Genomic DNA, 15,091 nt, shown 5'->3' on the forward strand with positions numbered 1-15,091 from the left:
TCAACTTTGCCTGACACTTGGGTAGTGTAATTACTGGGTGTGATGTCCCACCCATGATCTTTATTGCTGAAATGTTCTTTATATTATTTGCAGCTTGTTTATCTCATAGGGGTATATAAGAATTGCAGAAGTTAGAAGTCCTGTTAGAACATCTAGCCCACACCCCTGCCGATGCAAGATTGTTCCCTGCAGTCCATTTCATAGTGTTTTGTCAAGTGTTTAGACAAAACTGATGGGACTTTCATCACTTCAGACTATTTCTCAGCCTATAAGACCTCAGTGCCAGGAAGTTTTCCAGAAATCTTCCACTTACTGATCACATCTCATTATTCCTTTTTATACTCTGTATCAAATGAAATAATTACTCACCATTCCTGGCGCGTGCACCAATCAAACATCTGAAGACCGTTATCATGCCCCTTCCTTAGCACTCACATGCAGATGTCACCCATAAAAACTTGTCAAATTGTATATATAGCTAAAGATACTTAAATATTTGCACTGTTCTCTAGACCATTGGTTCCTAATCCTTAAAAAAAGTGAGTCCCCTTCAGGAGAATGAAACTGATCTAGCTCCCCTTCAATCCTACCATGTGTTGTTAAGGCCCTACCCTAAATGAGCAGTCACTCAGAGCAGATGGTGAAGATCTTCATAATATGATACTTCCTTTCTCACATGCTTAGATGAAATAGTCTATAATGCTGACATTCATCATTGGCATTGGAATTAGCGCCCATTGAAATGAAAGCTGCAGTGCACATCTTAGAGTTATTATTTCAGTCTCTCTGCAAACTAACGACGCCATCAACGTGTTTGTTACACACTGGTTCACAGTTTCTACATTTTCTCAGCAACTCTAACAGCTAGGAGACTAATGTTTAAAAAAAAAGAAAACTGAGGTTCTGGAGAACACTTAGGGTATTTGTACACTGCAGTTAGACACCTGTGGCTGGCCTGGGCCAGCTGACTTGGGCTAAGGGGCTGCTTAATTGTGGTGTAGATGTTCAGGTTCGGCCTGGAGCCCGGGCTCTAGGACCCTGTGAGGGGTGAGGGTCCCGGAGCTCGGGCTGCATCCCAGTTCCGAATGTCTACACTTCAATTAAACAGTCCCTTAGCCTGAATCTTGCAAGCCCAAGCCAGCTGGCATGGGCCAGCCACAGGTGTCTAACTGCAGTGTAGATATACCCGGAGAGGCCTCTCCATGTACCCCAGGCTAATCGTCTCCACCCCTTCTCCACCCTGGGAGAATGTCTTGTACTGTGGGAAACCCTGCTCTATATTTACTATGGAAAATAACTCAAATATTGCACAGGTACTGAAACAAGTTTTGTTATCTCAATCATATCTTAGCTAACTGGAAAATTTTAAGGGTCACCACTGTATTTAGGAATTTGGGCTGTTCAGCACTTCACAGGATTATACTCTTAATTTAACAACTGTGAGGGGCTCATGGAATGGGATTAAGATTTTTTTTTTTAACTTCACTTGTATGTTCTCATTTTTCTAACCTTAGGAACCATCCATCCCCAATGGCAGCACTATCACGGCATGTTGCGGGTGAGATGTGCAGATCTATCATTCAAGCTGCCAAATGCTCTGTGGTGGCTTTTTTGGTCTGGGAGTTTCCTTTCTGAAAGTTGATGTTGGCTGTCTCATGACTGCCTGCTGTAGCAATATGATACCATTTGGAGGGAGAGTTTTTGGAAGGAGCTTAGAGCTAGAAGATTAGGATCTAATTGCTTCTGTTTCAGAAGAACTTGGGCAGCTTTTGGCTGCCGAAGATTTTATTGTGGTGCCCTAGTCCCTGCCCTCCTGCTCCTCTTTTCTTCACTGAACTAGCTGTGTTCTGGAGCCAGGAGGGCATCTCCGCTGACTAAAGAAGGCTTATGTGTAACTTTCTTTGTTTTCTTCTATTTGTGATTGGATATAACCTCTCTTACTAACCTCAGGCAAAAGTACCCTCTTTCCCAGCTTCACTATAGACACAATAGATTGCTTCCATTTCTTAGATGCTTACTAAAACAGAAAAGGCTTAAACCTGCATCTCAACAGACAAATTTCCATGAAAACTAGTGCCCAAATTCTTATTAATATATATTCTAGGGCTATCCAATAAATGCTTTATGGAGGAGACAGCAACTGTTTCCAGTCTATAGCCTGCAAAATTCTGACTTCTACTTGATGAAAGATATTCTTTTCCTCACACCCCTGATTATGACACAGTGAAATTATTGTTTCTAGGCACAGTTTGCAGAGAATACTTCATAACTGCAGATGGACAAGGAGTCCCACACCAATGAGATCTGCTATGACACTGTACAACTAACAAACAGGGTAACCAATTTTTTATATCTGGCATTTCCACAACTCCTGCAAGCTCCTGAATACGTATACTGAATTTCAGGCCTTTGGAAAATTATTTAATTTAGAATGGTTTGATTTCTCCCATTTGGGAGGGATCTATATAAATTTTAACTTGATGTGCCTGGTCCAAAGCCCGCTGTAGTCAATGAATATCTTTACATTGACTTCAGTGGGGTTTGGATTAGGCCCTGTATTTTGTTTGTGCAGTGATTCTGATACATCTATTTTCTTGGACTCTCAATGCATTAAAGCGAATGGAGGTAAAGCATTCTAAAAAAGTGCCATAGGCTCCTAAAAGTGAAATGTTTTTACTTAGCAAAAAATTAAGGCAGCAAGAGACCCCTCCAAAAGCCCCTACATCTTCTAAACATTATGGTTTGAGGGAGAGTAAATTGGTTAATGAAGTGGGGTCTGTGCCGTTATCTAGCCAGTATAATTGGCTGGGTACACACAAACTGACAGTTTCATTAAATGTTACAATTCATAATACCCTTTGTTTAATATATCAATCTTTAAACACGTTTATACCTTGACACACAGCTGGAGGAAGAACACTGGCATGTAATTTCCCTATTATTTAGGAACATTTTGCATTAAGGCAACAAACCATTAACAAACACTATTATCTCCTACTTGAATTTGTTTCTCTCTTCCCGCTCTATCCTTTGCAACCTCTCTTCTCTCTCCTGACGTCGCCTCTCTCTTTCCACTGCCAAGGACTCTTGGTGTTGCCGATAAGATGATGTAAGGAGACCACCCAATGCTGGCCTGCAGACCAAAAGGAATCACATTTCACAGTGCCACTTTTATTGATTATATAGACAGAAATTATTAACAGTCATCAGTTAGTCAGAAATGCATTCCCGACACACAGAATGACATGGAAATATTCATTCAAAAATGCATCAAAACACTGACATAATAGACCCTTACTAACTACTACTTTATTAAGCTGTGATGACCTTAAAAGCTGCAGGTATTTTAGAAAAAATTTAAGGTAACTTAAATCTCTGAGGTGCGTGTAAAATCTTTTAAAGAATTGTTCAGCATCTTTCAATTGCAGTATCACCTAAACCAGCTATACAACATTATGGCTCTAACTGAAAGGACGAACTCCGAAATGGTATTTTGACATAAAAATAGAAGTGCAACACTTTGCTACCACTTCCAAACATGTTATGCGATGGTGCTTCAAAAGCTGATGTATCATAAACACCAAAGGAATACCGTATACTCAGAAGCTAAACTAAAAGGCGATAGAACTAAATTTTGGAATCTGAATGCAATTTAGGATGAGGCTTATTAATACTTGCCATTATGTTGCTAAATTCATGAATTTTGTCATCTTAGCAGTTGCTGCAATAGCAATATGAATCCTTTGCTGAGCTATATTGCAATCTGGACCTTTCACGTTAGTAAGTACAGGAACAAATCAGTAAAACATATAGGGAAAGTGCTAGTGATTATGACCCTGGTTCATTAAAAGGCACAAAGGGCTTAGTCTTGCTATATCAAGTTTATTACTGGATTGTTAGACAGCGTACTACCAGAGTGCAACAGAGCTAAGTCACACTATTAGTAATGACAGGTTTCAGAGTAACAGCCGTGTTAGTCTGTATTCGCAAAAAGAAAAGGAGTACTTGTGGCACCTTAGAGACTAAAAAATTTATTTGTGCATAAGCTGTAGCTCACGAAAGCTTATGCTCAAATAAATTTGTGAGTCTCTAAGGTGCCACAAGTCCTCCTTTTCTTTTTACTATTACTAATAGGTATCAAATCTTTAGCTCTTGTTCAACTGTCTGCTAAAATAGAATCAAAGGATCAAGCATAGCTGAGTAAGTTTCCAGCCAAACAACATGGTCCCTTTCATCAGGGATGAACAGTGGCTGCAGCTAGTAGAAACCAAAGCAACCAATTCTGGAGGATTTATCAGATGCTAGCTTTGCAAGATAGACTGCTACTGTAATTAGTGGATACATTTAATGAGTAGTCATCATTGAAAGCAGATGTGAGTTCTCCAGTCTTTGGCCAGGTCTACACACAGTTTTTGTACCAGTATAACTATTTTGGTTAGGGGTGTGTTGTTTTACAAAAGTAGTTATATACTGGTACAAGCCCTCATGTGTATGCAGTTATATAAATGTGCCTTATACCAGTATAGCTTATTCCCCTTCCGATACAGAAATAGCTCTCCAGGTACAAAGCACCTTTATACCAATAAAACTGCATCCACACTAAGGAGGATTGCACTGCTTTAACTATTCTGGTAGAGTTAAAGTGGTTCACCCTTGTGTATAGACGAGGCCTTGTTTAGTTCATAAATGGTTGTAATGTGAGCTTTGGAACGAAGGGATCAGCAGTCATAAAGAAAGGAATCCCTTCGCTGAAAAGAAACTGACTTGCCTAATCCTTTCAGAGTCACAAATTTAGCAGTACAAGAGCGAATATACTTGCACTGCCTTTACAAACTCAGATACCCTCCTTCTATTTATCATAGGTCTAAGCACTGTACTGTCTAGGCATTCAGTCACTAGTGCCCACTGATTCACTGGTGGAGGCAATAGCAGCAAAAGACCAAGCTATTCCTGTAAACATATCTTTCTTGTCTGTCTGTGTTTAGACAGAGAGGAATCTTGTAGAAGACGGACTTTTTGGCCGCATTGGCAGCAGGTCAGTGTAAGTATAATTTCAATAATTTCATTAAATTCAATTTCAATATGTCATAGTCTACCCTGATAAACATTACCTAAGGGGCTATAAAACATGATACCCTGTAAACCTTGTTTCTGGCACTCTGCTGAAGCTACAACAATGTTGGATCACAATCAAAATAATAAAAAACTCCAATAATCTCCAACAGTAGCTCCCCAGCACAAAAAAAATCTGATAGTCCAATTTGGAATACATTTTAAACAGATTATAACCTTTGACTTTCAACCCCCCCTCAAAAAAAGCTTTCAGCAAGAATTAAAGATTCAAAAGGCTACAGCTCTATCACCTAACATGGTATGAAAGACTCTGGTGAATTATGGCTACAGTATATCACTCAAGGACTGCTCTAAGAATGGTCAAACCGGGCAGTGTCTCAGGTATAAACATCTGTAAATGCAAAGAGAGAAATGGCAAAATTGTGAGTTGACTGTTTTCCATCAGTTCAGTTGTTTTCTCCAATCACTTGAAACCCCAGGTAGCTGCCTTGAAGGCTGAAGTCTCAATATACAGCCAAGGGCAGTTACGACTGACTGAAACCTGAAGAAACACTAGAAGCAGATCAAGGAAAAAGACCAGACAGCTACTATGAGACTGTAAGCTTTTTGACTGGGAGTATCTTTTTACTACATTTGTATAACATCAGCATAAACTGGAGCACAACCTCTCTGATTGAGGTCTCTGGGCACATAATACAAATGAATAATACAACAAGCAATATTAATAAATAATAACTATCCAGAGGATCAGGGACATAGTTATGTGGAGGTGAAGAGTTTGGTCCCTCACAGAAGACTGAAACCCAGACCTACCCCTGAAGTTCTTCTGTGAGACCTAATGAGTTCACAGCCCAATCATCATTAACAGCAACAACTATAATTGTTAATAACTACGACTACTTCATTATTTGGAATTATGTTAGCTGGGTCAAAATTACAAGAGCTATCAGGCATCATGCTTCAGAGCATAAGCTGATCACTATCTGGGATCAGAAAAATACTCCTCTTCCCCAAGTGATGATATAATATTTCCCCAACGATGCACTGTGAGTGTATTATGCCTTCTCTGGAGTGTATCAGGGATTGACCACTGTCAGAGACAGAGTAGTATGCTTGATAGACATTTGGTGTGTTTCTGTATGCAATTTCCTATGCTCTAAAATATTCTGGTCTGGAATTCAGTCATATCAACCCCCAACCCTAATATGAGTTGTGACGAACATTTTCATAAGTTTTAATATGCAATAATCTTGTACAAAATTATGTTCATGGAACTTGAATCAAAATTCCCTGGGCCTCCTGATTTTATCCAGAGACATACTGACTCCATGAAACACACTTCAATGATGCTTCACAGCAATCTGGTGTGACACGTGGCACTCAAAGAACTGTTTAAACTTTAAAGAGTAGTTGCCAATGCTACATGAATGTATAGCTTTTGTGTTGGTATGTACGTGGAACACAGACAGCACGACAAGCAGATGGAACAAGCTGTTAGGTCTGTAATGCACTTGAAATAATATTTTAAATAATAATGATTTTTAAAAGAGATTTGTCTTAAAATGACTGTTTTTCTATCGCAATAGCAATGATGCTCAAGGTAAAGTCTCTCCCTGGCTGAAATCTCAAAGTAAGGTGTAACATGACCGTGTAGAATGGTTGAGACACGTCAATAAATGGTCTTGGTGTATTATTGTTATTATCCATATAGGTAATATATACACACATTATGATAGCTGGTTTCATACATGACCAATTGGTAATATTGACCTTTAAAGGTAAAGGTGCAATTCCAAACACACAAAGAGGGTGTTTATTCTGACAACTATTTTCAGTCTTCTACATTCACTAGGGGCAGGGGGAAATAAAGAGGCTTGCTTGGTCTGATGTGACAGCCAGCAGAATCTAAACAAGATTACGTTTCCAAATACAGGAACATCTGAAAGGGCACTCCCACCACAAAAATTATATCCAGAGAAAATGAGTGGCAGGAAAATATTATAATAGTGACCAGAAGTCTCAATCCCTCCCAAAAAAATTTGATTTGTAACCATTATTATCCACCAGGATATTGGGGGCAAAGGGGCCATTACTTTACCATTATCTTGTTAGAAGAAGACAGGAGAGAGATAACAAAGAGGAAGGGAAACAGTTTGTGTAAATGGGGACCCTGGATAATGTAAAAAAAAAAAAAAAGCCACCTACAAGTTAAAACTCTAAAAAACCACCTAACTAAACTGACCTATTGCATTTGCTACAATTCAATTTCAATGCACCACATACTGTTTTGTCACTTTGTTATATGTGTTCTTCAGTTTAAACATTTTATGACAATACTCCATCATATACTAGTAAATACCATGGAATAGTTTGTGAAAGTGACAATGCCTTAGGAATTTGAGACCTTTGCTATTAAATCTTTGTTGAGAATTGAGGTGAGGAAATAGGTCTTATTGCAAGAGTTGCTGGATTGGCAAAGTGGGAATTAGCATTGAAGATATATTGATCTAAATTTTCTTCAGTGGTCACCTTTTCTTCATTGCCAGTAGAGCAGAAAATCTTTAACTTTATCAAATGTATCTAAGTCTGCTGTTTCATTTAATCTTTGCAAAGAACACAAGATACAAAGGTATATAATGACAGCTGAAAAAAATCAGAAGGTTGATATTCAGGATTTTTCATAATTTAACTATGACCAGAATCATTAATAATCTTTATAAATGAGCCCTAATTATCCATTTTCCACCCTATTCCTGCTTCTGCCGTCACGCAAATGTTAGAACACCACCAGACTGCTAGTCTGAAACAGACCTCACGCAAGTCTAAATGTCTCTTGGCTCTAACATAATAAACCCACTGCCCAGCCTAGAAAGAGACAAAAGGGGAGCTGCAGCTGCCAAGAGCCATACTGCTCTTCACAGTTATGGATATTATATCTGTGTGTGACAGGGCAGATTCAAAAGTATGTTGATATAACAATTTGCAACCAGACTAAACATAACTTGGGAAATCTTTACAAAAATTCTCTTGAAAACAAACAAAAATTAGAGAGATAAAGCTACAGATTAATATTTCCTTTGAAAGAGAAACTTGAGAAGCATCAAAAGAAAAAGAACTGATTAACGTCAGACTTTTAACTGGCCTGCAAGGTTATGTAAAATGAAGCCATTTTAGGTTCAGGGTCAGTGGGTATCCGGGACAATGGTTTCCAATGCACAAAGACTTTCCTTTACACACAGACCACTATTCAGAATGAATAGCCCACACAATTTCTGTACCAATATAACTATTTTGGTCATGGTGTGATTTTTCTACTGACAGTTATACCAGTGCAGCCACTAGCTTGGATGCAGTTATACCAGTATAAAACTGCTTTATACTGATACAGCATATTCCCCTCCCTATAAATTAGGAATAAGTTAAAGCACTATAACTGCAATCATACTAGGCAGTCTGTACCGCTTTAACTATACCGATATTGTTAAAGCAGGGACCACAATCCTGCAGATGTATAGAGGTGCTTAACTTTAACTCAATGGGATTACTCATGTGATTAAAGTTAAGCAAATATGTAAATCTTTACAGACTGGGATCAAAATTAGTAAAGGTTAGATGTGTGTCTGAAATGCAAATGGCTATTCTTCTCTTAATGTATGCACAGCTCACCTTCATAGCATCAAGACACAGGAGGGTGTCTTTTGTCAGCCTTCAAAATATGCCTTTGCCTACATTGTGAGGCACAGAGGGCCACAACCAGTGGATGACCACTGAAACAAGTATTGTCATGTCTTGATGTTATTTTAATATAGCAAGTTCAGCAGGACTTCTCTAACCTCCACTACTGCTTGAGAGCCATTGCAAGTCACTGAATTCTGTGAGTAAATACATAAAAAATAGTGTCTTACAAGACCTAGTTTGTTCGTACACTTGAAAACCATGACTTGGTTTTAATTATTTAAGATAATACTTTATCATGTACAAAGTGCTGCAGCGTATTTTGCAAAAATAATGAAGCTTTGGTAATAAGGAGACATCTCTACAGTTTCCAAGCTATTAAATCTCTTTATAAGAAGGAAGGCAGCATCATTCTTTATGTGAATCATACAATGGGCAGAGGCTCTACATTCTTAGATATTATAACAATGCCTAGCACATTTGAGGCTTTACTGGACCATAACTATTAGCAAGTTTATTTTGTAAATTGTTCAGGGTTTAATTCAAATAATTCATGAAAAAATTTTTCCTTGCGTTTTGAGCATATCTCAGAAGAATTACCACCAAAAACATGGGGAAGGAGGGAAGGTTTTGGTCCATTCATGCTTTTAAGTGGAAACCTGGCAAAATTTAGTGGTTTTGACCTGAAATAAAGCTGAACTTGGCTTCTGTGAGTTATTTTTCCCTTCAGTTTTTGTGTTTTTAAAATCTGAAACTTGGAGTTTAGCTCATCTGGGTGTGAAGAGAAACCAGAAAGAGATTTGCACAAAACCCTGCTAACCTAAACTGCTGAGCTTAGTACACCTCTGTTCTCACCATGGCTCTCTCGTGGATGGGCTGTTCCCAACACTGAGTTCGTGTTAAAACTAGGGGCTAAATTCTCCCCCACGATGAGCACAGCAAACCACTTCAAGTGTATTCTACTTTCCTGACATATACAGACCACCATCACGTTCCCAGAAAGCTCTTGGGAGTTACATACTGTAACAATGCCAACTCACCACCACAGTGCCTCCTGCTGGTCATGCTGGGAATTAGCTCTCTTGGACCACCAGGGCGCCTTTCACTAGTGGTGTCTCACTCGCCATTACTTCCACTTCCTCCACCATCTCAACCCACGTTGCTCCCGGACCGCAATGTCCTCTTTGAGACACGGCCCTCCGGCAGTGCCCCAGCCTGCTGTCTCCCCGCTTTCGGGGGATGGGTGGTCCTCAGTCTTTCCACTTGCCTCAGCAGCCAACTGCAGTCTCTAGTCTAGCCCCTGGCTTTAGTGGCAAACTGCAGTCTGGATTTAGGCCACTCTCCTTACTGGCAATTAGCAGTAAAGTGGGGGGAAAGACCCAGGCCCGTCTGCTACTCTGGGTCCCAGCCCAGGGAAAATATACCTATCTTTAAGGTGCCACCGGACTCCTTGTTGTTTTTATAGCTGACCGCCACTATTCCCTAATCCCGCTGCCTACTTTCCCTGGACCATTTCCCCCATAGCCCTAGCACCTTCCCTGCCCTTGCTTCAGGGCCTCAGTCTGGCCATCGTCAGCCAAGAGCTCCCCTATTGCACTGCTACCCTGCCCAGCACTGCAGTATCTCTGGTGCACCTCAGCAGACAGTGCTTCCCCCTTGTCCTCAAGGGAGAGGCTGCCCCTTGCTCTGCTGAGCAGCCCTTTATATATTGGCTGCTCCATCAAGCCTTCTCCTGATTGGCTCTCCCTTTCCTGATTGGCTGGGTTCTGCACAGCCTCTCCAAGGCTGCCTTAACCCTTCTCATGCCTATGTGTGGTAGCTGCCCCACCACAATACACATAAGGAGAACAGAATATGTTCATACATATTAAAGCAGAGAACGTGAAGAGCTTTCAACCCCAAATTTGAAATCACCAAACAGTTTCTAATAGAAGCACAATACCCATCAGGGAAATACCATCAATAGCTACCCACTACCATATTATACCTAGAAAGAAACAGTCACTGCTCTGAAGAGCTGGCCATATAAAGGAACAGATAAAGGGCTACAGGTAACACTTAAGTCCCACTTAAGCTCTATTTTGATCTGGTGGTCTGTGTAAGCACTCCACACAAGGTTAAGATTAACTCACAATGAGCAGTTGTCTGGTGGTGGGCTGAGTGCAATGGGCTAAGGGTGGAGGAGAGAGAACCTAAAGCAAGGCAAAGGGGAAACTGCTCTTGGGAAAGCCCTATCTTTCAAGGGCAGTGGATCATATAATTTGTTTGGTTTCATATATTTCTTTTTTTCCCTTAATGTTCAAGTACAACAGTGGGAATAGATAGTGCTGGAGTGGGGATTAGCAGCGGAAGACTAGTCAAAATAAGTCAGTTTTGAGAACCTGCCAAGAAATTTCTTTCAACAGCACTTCCCGGGTGGTGTAGCCAATTACAGGAACAGTTAGTTTTAGTAGAAAAGCTAAATCAAGTGCTGTTTAACTTTGTCAAGTACGGCTTTTTTATGAGGCACTAAAACAGTTTAAAGATGCACCCAGATTGCCAGGAAATCATTGAGGTAGGCACCTGGGGAGGGGAGGGTACTCCAGGGAAAAATATTACATGTTTTGGCTGCATTTCCTGCTTAAGCTTATAGCAGGGTATTTAAAATATCACTAAAGTTAGTTGAGAAAAGATTTCCATATCATTTTACTCCAGAAAGCTTATTTATCCCATGTGTTTATGAACTTCTGTTATGGAAATACAGTGGCTGGATAACTCTGATGATGTATTAATATTGAACTGTATTTAAATACGGTGTGTATCAAAAAGGCCTAAGCAGCCAATCAGAACATTGGATTGAACAAAAAATATTCAATGCCATATTTTACGGGAGCCCAGTGAGAATATATTGTATCCTAGAGTCAGATAGTACAAACCCAAGTGTTCCAAATCAGCGGTTCTCAAACTTCACTGCACTGCAACCCCATTCTGACAACAAAAATTACTACACAACCCCACCATCAAGCAGAGTGCCGCAGGGGTCGGTCCTGGGGTTGGTTTTGTTCAACATCTTCATTAATGATCTGGATGATGGGATGGATTGCACCCTCAGCAAGTTCGCAGATGACACTAAGCTGAGGGGGAAGAGGTAGATAAGCTGGAGGGTAGGGATAGGGTCCAGAGTGACCTAGATAAATTGGATGATTGGGCCAAAAGAAATCTGATGAGGTTCAACAAGGTCAAGTGCAGAGTCCTGCACATAAGACGGAAGAATCCCATGCACTGCTGGGGCTGAGGACCAACTGGCTAAGCGGCAGTTCTGCAGAAAAGGACCTTGGGATTTCAGTGGACGAGAAGCTGGATATGAGTCAACAGTGTGCCTTTGTTGTCAAGAAGGCTAACGGCATATTGGGCTGCATTAGTAGGAGTATTACCAGCAGATCGAGGGAAGTGATTATTCCCCTCTATTTGGCACTGGTGAGGCCACATCTGGAATACTGCGTCCAGTTTTGGGGCCTCCACTACAGAAAGGATGTGGACAAATTGGAGAGAGACAAGCAGAGGGGAATGAAAATGATCAGGGGGCTGGGGCACATGACTTACGAGGAGAGACTGAGGGAACTGGGCTTATTTAGTCTGCAGAAGAGAAGAGTGATTTGGGGGATTTGATAGCAGCCTTCAATTACCTGATGGGGGGGGGGGGGTTCCAAAGAGGATGGAGCTAGGCTGTTCTCAGTGGTGGCAGATGACAGAGCAAGAAGCAATGGTCTCAAGTTGCAGTGGGGGGAGGTCTAGGTTGGATATTATGAAACACCATTTCACTAGGAGGGTGGTGAACCACTAGATGGGTTACCTAGGGAGGTGGTAGAATCTCCATCCTTAGAGGTTTTTAAGGCCCAGCTTGACAAAGCCTTGGCTGGGATGATTTAGTTAGGGTTGGTCCTGCTTTGAGCAGGGGGTTGGACTAGATGACTTGCTGAGGTCTCTTCCAACCCTAATCTTCTATGATTCTATCCATATATATGTTCAGAGGGAGCTTTGTTGATGGGACACAGCAATCAGGAGCCTTGGGTTCTATTTCCAGCTATTCTGCATGACATCGGGCAAGTTACATCATCTCTCCGAAGCCTCTATTCCCCTCCCACCTTTGTCTGTCTTGTCTGTTTGCACTGTTAGCTCTTTAGGGCAAGGACGGTCTCAATCTGTCTGTACAGTGCCTGGCACAATGGCTTAGGTGCTATGAAAAATATGAAATCTCAATAAAACCAATTACTACACCAGAGGATTGGAAATTAGCAAAAATAATACTTATATTTTTTTTAAAAAAATAGGAGATCCAAGAAATTATAGATTAGTAAACCTTAATTTTTTTACCAGTTAAACTGCCTGAAATGGTCATTAAAACTAGAATTGTAAAAAATCTAGACGATCTGAAAGGGTCTAATCAGAAGGACTTCTGGAAAGGATAATTGTGCCTCACAAATCTATCGGAGCTCCTCTTTCAGTGAGCCAATAAAATAGTGGATAAAGGAGAATTGGCCGATGTAATTTATTTAGACTTCCAAAATGTCTTTGAGAAAGTCACTCACAAGGGGCTGCAGTTTAGGTTGGACATTAGGAAAAAACTCCTAACTGTCAGGGTGGTTAAGCACTGGAGTAAATTATTTAGGGAGGTTTTGGAATCTCCATCACTGGAGATTTTTAAGAGCAGGTTAGACAAACACCTATCAAGGTTGGTCTAGATAATACTTGGTCCTGCCATGAGCGTAGGGGACTGGACTAGATGACCTCTTGAGGTCCCTTCCAGTCCTATGATTCTATGATCTCCATGCCTGATTGTAACCCTGAGTGGGAGAAAAATCAAGAGAGGATACAGCAATGGAGAAAGGAAAAACAAAGGATAGGAGAATGGACATCAAGAGGAAAGATACTGCCAATACCAATGACACTAACTGGCAGTAGAATGATTGTATCTAATAGGATGAGGAATCTAGGTGAAGCCGAGCAGAAACAACTAAGATGTCTGTACACCAATGCAAGGACTCGGGGTAACAAAATGGAAGAACTAGAACTACTGGTGCCCGAAGTGAAACCAGATGATATAGGGATAACAGAAACATGGTGGACTAGTAGTCATGGCTGAAGCACAGGTACTGAAGGGTAAGTGTTGTTCAGGAAAGCCAGAAATAAAGATATTGGTGGTGAAGTAGCATTGTATTTTAATGATGAGGTAGACTGTAAAGAAATTAGAAGTGATGAAATGGATAAAACAGAATCTGTTTGGGTCAAAATAACATTGGGGAAGAAAGGTAACAGAGGTTTAGAATAGTGCTTCGGGTCCGCTACAAAACCCCAGGATCCAATCTGGATATGGCTAGAGTGTGTCATACCCAGGGTACAATTTGGACTCATGAACAGCTGTGTCCTCTCATTTCTCCAGCCTGGGGTGACTTTTACACTGTTTCACTGTGAGAGCAACCACTCCTGGTCTGCTCACACAGAGCCTTCAGCATGTAAGTTACCCCGTTAGATTATATGAGTGCTGCAGCCAGCCACCCTTGAATTATACTGCAGAACAACATCAGCAAACTCCCATTCTCAGACTTTCCCCAGAAATGTACATCTTGTACTGCCTAGCCCTCTCTTGGACCATACAAGCTCCTATAAAGGCTGTCATTTTATTAATAGAACATTATATACACAAATCCTTTTATCTCAAATGGAATTTCCCAAATACTTCAATCTAATCACACTGGTTTAGCTACAACAATAAAACAAGTTTTTTAACTACAAAAGGATAGATTTTAAGTGAATATAAGTAATGACGCATAAAAGTCAGAATTGGTTACAAAAGAGATAAAAGCAAAATGCAACTAATGCCTCTCTTAACAAAAAGGAGTGAATTCAAAGCAAAGGTCTCTCTCACCACGTTTCAGCAGTTTAACTGGCTGAATTTCCTTCAGTCAGGATCTCTCCCACAGTACAATGCTGCTTCCTTTGTTCTTCAGATGTTGTGGATGCCATAGGCAGAGAGAAAGGGAGCCATAATTTGAGGGCATCTGCTCTCCCTTCTTATAGTTCTTTCTCTTCTTTGAAAAGCATCTCCAGCTGAGGTTCAGGAGACAGAAAGTCTGTGTGGATGGGAACCCCAGCTATTTCTTTGTCAAGTTGTAGATTTTTTTACCCACACCCTCTTTCCTGCCAAAGACTGGCCACTTACTCAGGTGATGGTTTTTATTTGATTTTATTGGCACTTAGCTGAGGCATCAGCTTGCCTTTTATCTCTGAGGACCTAGTTTGTTGCCACTCCCCAGACATGAAACGTGTCTTAGTCATACCATAGAGAGGAATCTTATAACTTTAC

The 15,091-nt window shown here is 40.6% G+C and overlaps 1 protein-coding gene across 2 annotated transcripts in view; it reads right to left on the bottom strand.

The window, feature by feature from the left end:
* FHOD3 (formin homology 2 domain containing 3) overlaps nt 1-15,091 on the bottom strand; it is a 614,532-nt gene that overhangs the window by 106,049 nt on the left and 493,392 nt on the right. For both annotated transcript variants that reach the window (XM_077810937.1, XM_077810936.1), the window contains exon 12: nt 2,999-3,133. In XM_077810937.1, coding sequence (XP_077667063.1) covers nt 2,999-3,133 — 135 coding nt within the window. The remainder of the gene's footprint in view (nt 1-2,998; nt 3,134-15,091) is intronic.

The sequence above is a fragment of the Eretmochelys imbricata genome, chromosome 2 (assembly GCF_965152235.1).
Source record: "Eretmochelys imbricata isolate rEreImb1 chromosome 2, rEreImb1.hap1, whole genome shotgun sequence".
In the NCBI taxonomy this organism is placed as follows: domain Eukaryota; kingdom Metazoa; phylum Chordata; order Testudines; family Cheloniidae; genus Eretmochelys; species Eretmochelys imbricata.